Below are 8,154 nucleotides of genomic sequence, written 5' to 3'. Positions count from 1 at the left end.
AGTGGTGAATGTCTGCAGGAGAAAGAAATCATTATACATTGCACTTCTGTTTAGCTTTTATATCTGAAAAGCCCGTTGTTTAAATAAGGGTGCCTGACCTCATACATACAAGTACCATTATGTCCAGCTTCTTGATGGGTAACAGCCATGAAATTAAAACGTGCTCCTGCCTCGATGGCCTAAGTCAGCACATCCGCTCCCAGAACAGGCTGTTACAGAAATGAAGTTGGTCGCCGTTTTTCCCGGCTCAAACCTGACCGCTTAAGTTCGGTTCTTTGGCTGTAAGATATATTGTTTTCCTGACACTTCCCTTTAGGGGAACCTTAAATGTGTACCCAAAACTGGAAGTTACAAAAGAAAAAGCCTTGAACCTAGCCTAGCATGTTCACGCTTTGCTTTCTTTCTTTTTAAAAAGAAAAACCTCTTTAGCCCTGTGTCTGGCGAGGCTGTTCAGAGCTTTCCCGGCATGCCTGTGAGCATCAGCCATCTCCCTTTAGGTCGGACCCCACACACTCAGGTCTAAGGAGCAAGAAACGGAAAATCAAACAGGCAATTAACTTTTATTTTCGTCTACATGTGACCTTTAACAAAGATGGTGAAAACCAAACTAAAACGTGTCAACACCGAGAGAGAAACCGCGCGTGGGATGGCACCGCCGTCGGTCTGTCCGTCTCTCGCTGGAGGGGAGGGAGCTAAAGTCCTACGTGGGCGACGCCATCTCCTTCTTCAACGCCAACCAGAGCCTCAGCCAACGGGCCTTCGGGCGGGGAGGGCGCGGGCGGGTCACTCGGGGTGCGGGTGCGGGTACCGGCAGGAGGCGGCCCCCTGGCGCCCGCCGCCCCCACCAGCCTTGGGGGCCCGGGGACCCCGGGGCGGGCCGCGGCCGCGCTCCTCCTCCTCGCGCAGGGCCTCCTCGTAGTGCGGCGCGAAGGCGGCGGGCACCGTGTCGTTGAGCCGCGCCAGGAACTCCAGCACCTTCATCTTGCTGGTCTCGGCCTGCGCGCGCGGGCCCCACAGGAACTCGAAGCGCGGCGGCTCGCTGAGCGGCACCTGCCGGTACACCAGGTAGCGCTCCTGCACCAGGTCGCGCGTGATGAGCTGGCGCGGCTCCCCGAACACGAAGTCGCTCTTGCCGTCGTAGACGCCCATGGAGCCCAGGAAGGCCCAGATCTCCTCCTCGGACGCGCAGTTGCCGTTCAGGAAGATGACGCTCAGCAGCGGCATGAGGATGCCCCTGCGCGGGAAGCGCCCGCCGGCCGCGCCGCCCGGGGCCCGCGCCGCCCCCGCCGCCGCTCCCGCCGCTGCCGCTGCCGCCGCGCGGGTCCACCAGGAGGTAGGCGCTGCCGTGCGGCTTGGCCTCCTGCAGCTCCAGGCCGAACAGCAGCTGCAGGCGCTCCTGCGCGCGCGCCAGGATGTCGGGGAAGTCCTTGCGGTAGCGCTTGTGCACCACGCGCAGCATGTCGCCGCGGCGGATGGGCTCCTTCATCTTGTACTGGTACAGCAGGAACTCCACCAGCAGCGCCGCCTTCTGCGCCAGCAGGTCGGGGCCCGCGCCCTCGGCCGCCGCCGCCCACGGGTACGTCTTGCTCTTCGGGGCCGGGCCTCGGGCTCTCCCCGTCGCCGGCGCCGCCGCGCCGCTCGGGGGTCCCAGGGGCGCGTCCCCCGACACGGACAGGGCGCCCGCGGCCGCCCCCTCAGCCCCCGCGGCGGCCTGGGCGCCCCGGGCTCTGGCCTCGGCGCGAGCGCGTTGGCGCCTCTCGCGCGCGCGAAGCTTACTCTTCCGACCGCGAGGCATGGCGGCGGCCTTCGGCGCAGGGGCGGGCGTGGGCCGCGGGCAGGACCGGACTGGACGGGGACGGGACAGACGGGCGGCGGCGCCTTCGGGACAGTTACAGGACCGGGTGGTGGGTGGTCCGCTCGGGGTCCTCACCTAGACTCCAGGCCAGGCCTGTGGATCCGCCGCCCTCGCCGGACCTGCCGCCCTCACCACCGGACGACAGAGCCGCTGCGCATGCGCCAGCCACCTGCCGCCCCCACCTCCGGGACTTGGCCGCTGCTGCACATGCGCCAGGAACGGTCCTCGGCGCCTGAGCGGAAGTCGGAAGTCCAAGCGGAAGTGGGTGGGTCCTCCACGGTCATTGTGTGGTTGTAAAGGTCAAAGGTCATATCCAGTGCCCTTGAAGTGCTGGGAAAAGCATTGATGAGTTGTCACATTATTTAAAATAGTATATTAATACAGTGATAAAAATACAGTCACATACATGTATGTGTGCGTATGTGCATATGTGACTGTGTGCCGCCGGCAGCGCCCACGGGCGCCGGAAAGGGATCCGTACTTCCTGCCCTTGCCCGGTGACACCGGTTTTCAGCCTGAGATCGGGGAGCATTTAGGCCGCGGCATCAGCGGGCACCGCCCGACCCCCAGAAAGCCTGTCCGTGAACGTTAGCAGCCGCACGCAGTGAGGGCGTTATGTGTGTGCAAGCGCTTCTGTACAAAGAGGTGTGACTGTGCACACACACACACAAGACCCTATACGGGACTTGTCATAGCTCATTTCCTCCTTTTTTAAGTTTTTTCTTACTGTGACAGTATTGCAGAGGCCCCATCCCCCACGCCAACCACGCAGCAGGCCGCACCCCAGCCTCCCGCACCCGACCTCCACACCACGTGCCTGTGCTGGCTTCGCGCATGCGCAGACCAGCCTGGGTGGGACGGAACCACCGCCAGTGGAGCAGAGGGGACTGCGGAGGCGCCTACGTCTCTTTAAAGCAGCGGTTCTCAACCTGTGGGTCGCGACCCTTTGGGGGTCGAACGACCCTTTCACAGGGGTCGCTTAGACCATCAGAAAACACATATATAATTACATATTGTTTTTGTGATTCATCTCTATGCTTTAATTATGTTCAATTTGTAACAATGAAAATACATCCTGCATATCAGATATTTACATGACAGCAGCAAAATTACAGTTATGAAGTAGCAACAAAAATAATTTTATGGTTGGGGTCACAACATGAGGAACTGTATTAAAGGGTCGCGGCATTAGGAAGGTTGAGAACCACTGCTTTAAAGTGTGAAATCGCCCCAAGTGGACGGTAGGCAGTGTTCCTGTCCATGGTCACTTTAGGCGGTTTTTTCGTTCCTTTACTTTCAAGTTTTTCACATCCTTTTGATTTAGAGTATGATTTAGAGCTGATCAATTCTGGCTTTTTCTCATCCAGTGTCATCACCTCCATTTTTTCATCGTGGGGCAGGAATCCATTTATATTTATTAATCTTACTAATATATTTGTATTTCTTCCACTATTTAAAAAAATTTTTTTGTTCTCATAAATTCAACAGAAGTCAGAAACAACTAAAAAGAGAATGCTGCATTTCCTCTATTCTCTTTTTTTCTCAGAGAGTTTTGAAGTTATCGGCTATATTTTTTATCTTTTTTGGTTACTCTTAGGAATGCATGTTTTTAAAACTAATTGGATTTTCTTACCAAGTCTGGCGTTTTCTGTCCTCCTTCTGAACCAAAGATCTGAGCATGTTTTAACTACGCTTTCAATGTTTCCTCCTATTGCAATAGCGCCAACATTTACTTTAGCTTTTTAAAAACACACGTACACTCACTGATCATGTTCATGTCTATTTTAAATCAAATTTACCAACTTTTAAAAAACCTATTTCTGTGCTCATCGTGTCTTTAATTCCATGTATAGATTGTATGGGGGGTTCGTTTTCTTTTTGTTGAAGTAAATATGGCATCACTGAGACCTGTGAATGGTGAAGCTCTGTAGTCCTGCACGTCAGAAGCTGCCAGTCTTTCGCCCTCCTCCCTGAATGAGCGTTTATCTGAATAAACATTCCTGTTGGTCGTCGTTTTCCCCGAAACACAGATCACCTTAGTCCCGTTTCTAGAAGCATCTATTGTTGCAGTGAGAGAGCTGCTGAAAGACCAACGACTGTACCAACTGCTTTTCTTCCTTCTTACTCTGGAAACGGTAGATATTTCTTCTCCTCATTGCTAAGGTTCTACAGTTTGACGATGTAGCTCAGGGTAGACTTACTGATTTTTATTTCCACCCGTTGAAGCGCGTTTTCAATCGGAGAGCTCCTGTTCTCGGATTCAGCGTTTGTCTCTTTATTTGCTGTTTCTGCAGTTCCCCTGGACCTCTCCTTCTAGAAGGCAGAGGAGGACAAGCCAGGGCCTCCGACGAGAGCTCTTCACTGCTCAGAGGGCTCTGTGGGTCTCCCTCCGTTCCATTACGGCCGGGTTGCTCCGGACCTTGCACGAGTTCATAACCGTCTTCATATCCAGCCCAGGTTTACTTCACTTACTGAATGTTTTACTTTGTAATTGCATCCCACATTTCCAAAATTCCTAGCTGGTTCTCTTAACCTTCTATTCTTAACACAGTTCTTCCTGTTCTGTTTGCATGTGTGTATGTATTTCTGTGTAAAATTTAAATGTCTGTTTAGGTCCTCAGGTTTTATAAAAACCATCTCATTTTTAGAAGATTGATATCCCATCAAGGATTTTATTGGATGTCTTTCACAGCATGCATTTTGGACTGCCGGTTGCAGGCGCATTTTTGAGTGGGACGTTTTAGGACTTTCGTTGGTTATTTGGGGAGGGGGGTCTCTATGTCTCCCTCCTCCATGCTCCCTTCCCTATAAACCCCTTTGAATTTGACTCCGCAGGTGCTGCTGGCCCTGCCGGAAGCTGGAGGTCGGGCTGGGGCTGGGAGAGATGCGCACCAGCCGAGGGTACATACAGGTCATCCTGCTGCACACAGTCCTGAAACCAGGGGTTCCGGCCGAGGGTTCAGCCTCCTTTCCCGTCTGCAAGCCCCACCTTACCCTTCATTTCAATGGGGCTGGTGCCTGCCCCCGGGTTCAGAACGCGTTTCTGCACCGCGGTCCTCGCAGAAGCCGACCCTCCAGCGCCGCCCCAGCTCCGGCTCCGGCTCAGCAGGCTCCTGGCTCCCGCCCGGCCCCCCACGTGCAGGGCCCCGTTTATGCGGCGGGTCCTGAGGGACTGGTCCTGTTTTCTGGCCGCGCCTTCCTGAGCTCCTCAGTGTTGGTGTTTGCACAGGAGGGCTTCCTCCCACATGAACTGGTTGAGCCGTTGGGACAGAAGTCTTTTATTTTATATTCAAGAATGAAAATAAAAATGTATTTCTCTTTTTAGAGTGACATCCCTTTTAAATCTTAGCTCTGTTTCAAAAAATGGGAACTCATTTTAAACAATAACTTTGAAATTTAAATTTCTAATTTGTTTTTCTTTCTTTTGTGAAAGTTTTTATCTCTGGACACATACTTGAAATGTTGGTGACAATGTGGTCTTACAACAGTTTTGCTTCTTGAATACTAAGTTATAAACGTTTCATTTTCAAACAAACATCCAACATAAAGTACAATAAAACCGTGTCCTGGCGAAGCCCTCCGTTCGGGCTAACGCCGGGCTGGGCTCCATGCGAAGTGAACGCGGTTGGAGCGCCGCAGAAACACCTGCCGCAGCCTCCGTTCCACCCGCAGGGAAGGACATTCAAGCGCGTCTATCTGCAAGTCTGCGGCCAAACATCTTCACACGCAATCATTTCACTGGCAAACTCTCCATCTGGGTTTTTAAAAAGTTCTCACAGTCACGTGAGAGTCTGTCCGAATGTCTCATCCCAACCGTATCTACAACTTCACGTTCTTTCCGCTTTGCTTGCCCTCGCGCTTGCACCGCACCGCGTGCCAACACAGCAAACTCTAATCTCCCGGCAGACGTGGGAGCCCCTGGCACAGGTTTCTTCCTCGTGAAGAACGTGTCTTCCCAGGATCCCCGCTTCCCTCCCTGCGGCCCATGAGGCATCGTCCCCCCCCTCCCGGGACCTGCTCCAGGCGCCTGGGCACCGCTCTGACCACATCGGGTAAAAAATGACCCGGGCTGCAGTGACCAGCCCGAGTGTGGGCAACGGGCAAGTCTGCCGTCACCAAGCTCCCCCGACACACACCTCCGGGCCCTGCACATCCCGTGGGGTTCGTTTCTCGGTTAGATGTGCCCTGAACTCTCCACCGAGAAGTTGGGGACATCGCTGCCCCGGCCCATCTCAGCCGGGTGAGGACCCGCACCAGGGGGTAGTCAGAGCCTGGAGGGCTGAGCGGTCTCTGTACAGAAGGTAAGGGTATTGTGTGTGTCCGGGTCCGCCTGTGAGGTCGGCCCACCACGAACACGCAGCCTGGCCGCTCGCATGTCGCGCCCGGAGCACTCCTCCTCCTCGGTTCATCCGGGCCTGCCTCTCCCTGGAAAGCTAAGAGGGCCCTTCCCCGGCTCACCGAGTCCAGCACGCCAGCGCACGCACGCAGAGTGGGGTCCATGCCCTGCACTCGGGCACAGAACTGTGCGTAGCTCCCGCTTGTCCGCGGGAGGAAGCCAGCCCCTGGGCACTGCACTAAGGACCTGCACAGCCGGCTGGGGCTGCCTCTGCAGCTTCTCCTTCAATCCCGCCCTCCCCGGCCGTGTGTCATGTAGATTTATTTAAAACTCCCCACAGGGGCCCTGGTCGCACATACCTCCACGCCTCAGACGCCTGGACCTACCTTGTTCCTGATGACACTCTGGCCCGCCTCCTTCTCCTCTGAGAGGCCTCCCGGGTCCCTCGGTGCCGTGGACACACCTCACTTCACAGATGGGCTGCCGTGTCGCCCTCTCTGCCAACAGCTGGTCCTTCTCCCGGGAGCTTCCCTGCTCATCAGGCTCTGGTGTCTGAAGGCAGCTGGTAAGTGTCTGAGATGAATAGGTTGAGGGGGGGGCGGGGGGGAGACAGGCGCTTTGTGAAATTGATGGGGCAGAAGTAGAAGAGGGGGGACCAGCTATGCTTGTAACAAATGTTAGTCACACTCTGTTAACCGTGATTGTGGGGTTCTGGTTAGAGAAGGCACGTGCTCACCTGGCTGGGAGGTGCACGTGAGGCCTGGGAGCTCGCCTGGAAGTGCAGCCTGTCCTCCCCATCAGGGAGCTGCTTGTTACCATGGAGATGAGCAACCTGTTGCAGAAACCAGAGCCGCCAGCTCTTTGCATATCGCCAGCGCTTTGAAGACCCCCCACCTTTGCATACCTGCAGGTGTTCGCAAGTCTCCAGCCCCCACTGCCTGTCACCTGCCCACTTGGCACACCCTTTGCCCACTTCCCCTGTAATCTCTGTCCTTCTGCCCAATATAAACAGCTGGTTTATGGGGGGCAGAGCAGACGTGTGTGGGTGGCCTGCTGCTCTCCCTGCTGCCGGCAGGACTGGACTAAACGCTCACACAGGACTCCGCGCTGTCTCTGCTTCACTGGCTCAGGTAGTGACAGGCAGCCCCATTGATTGATTGTCCTGTTACAAAAGGACCTGGGTTGATCAGTAGGGCTGGGTTCATTCGTTCGTTCATTCATTCATTCATGACGAAGCCCTTATTGCTCTCCTAACGTCTGTGAAAGGTGGGACCCGGCTTCTCAGGGACACAGGGTGCCCTCTCCTGTCCGTGTGGGGCTCCCGTTCTGTGCAGGACGGTGATCAGCCAAGTAACTCAGGGCAACTCTTCGAGCCGCTCTCCCAGCCCCAGTCCTCCCGCAAAGGCTTCTCTCCCCCGTGTGGGCTGTGTGGACGCTCCCGCCGGAGTCCCTGTGACTCGGCCTAAGATTAAATCCAAGTGGTCCTGGTGGAACTGCGAGGCCTCTTCTCTGGTTCCCGCCTGCCTGCCCCTCCGTGGGGACAGTGGTGAGCGGTCGCAGTGCCCGGGGACACACACCTCGCAGGGAGGTTTGGGTTGTGCCTAAATAGCAAATAGCCACGGACCCGTGGCATCTCCTGCCCCGCGGAGCTGCCCTCAATCCGAGCAGCGACTTCCGTTTTGCATTTTTTCCTGAAGATTAATGAGATCCCAGGCCCCGGGCTCTGATGAACCACCATGGAATTTCCTTTGAGGTTATTTTTTTCCTCAAATTCAAGACACACTATTTCACTTCCTCCTTGATTTTTTTCCCAGAAATATTTTTGTCTTTTTTATAGTTTATCCAGATTAAGTCACAGGCCTGCACCCTGGCCCCACGGAGCTGGGCTGACAGGCACCTAGGGACCAGGTAGTCCCTCCCAGCTGGGGAGTCACCCACAGGCTCCCTCCAGGCAGAGGAGCCC

General features: G+C 55.4%; 1 protein-coding gene and 1 long non-coding RNA gene across 2 annotated transcripts; both read right to left on the bottom strand.

Annotated features, from left to right (window-relative positions):
* Positions 1 to 783: 783 nt before the first annotated feature.
* On the bottom strand, positions 784 to 1,795 carry LOC102431148 (melanoma-associated antigen B2-like). The gene is made up of 2 exons (XM_014450463.1): positions 1,322 to 1,795; positions 784 to 1,290 (listed from the first exon to the last, which is right to left on the bottom strand). The coding sequence occupies exons 1-2, from the start codon at positions 1,793 to 1,795 to the stop codon at positions 784 to 786; spliced, it is 981 nt and encodes a 326-aa protein (XP_014305949.1).
* Positions 1,796 to 2,081: 286 nt separating this feature from the next.
* On the bottom strand, positions 2,082 to 7,280 carry LOC111824562. The gene is made up of 3 exons (XR_002827669.1): positions 6,928 to 7,280; positions 6,551 to 6,764; positions 2,082 to 2,185 (listed from the first exon to the last, which is right to left on the bottom strand). It is a non-coding gene; the product is annotated as an uncharacterized LOC111824562 (long non-coding RNA).
* Between the last annotated feature and the right edge of the window lie 874 nt (positions 7,281 to 8,154).

Source organism: Myotis lucifugus, unplaced genomic scaffold, assembly GCF_000147115.1.
Source record: "Myotis lucifugus unplaced genomic scaffold, Myoluc2.0 scaffold_2365, whole genome shotgun sequence".
NCBI classification, from domain to species: Eukaryota; Metazoa; Chordata; class Mammalia; order Chiroptera; family Vespertilionidae; genus Myotis; species Myotis lucifugus.
Note: the sequence above shows the minus strand (reverse complement) of the source record. Positions and strands in the feature narration are given on the sequence as shown.

What these genes read in the sequence shown, in the direction of transcription:
- LOC102431148 (XM_014450463.1), bottom strand. Translation starts at nt 1,795, where the DNA reads ATGCCTCGCGGTCGGAAGAGTAAGCTTCGCGCGCGCGAGAGGCGCCAA. An exon ending in GCGCCTACCTCCTGGTGGAC is followed by an intron (nt 1,291 to 1,321) that starts CCGCGCGGCGGC and finishes GCGGCGGGAGCG; the next exon opens with GCGGCGGGGGCGGCGCGGGC.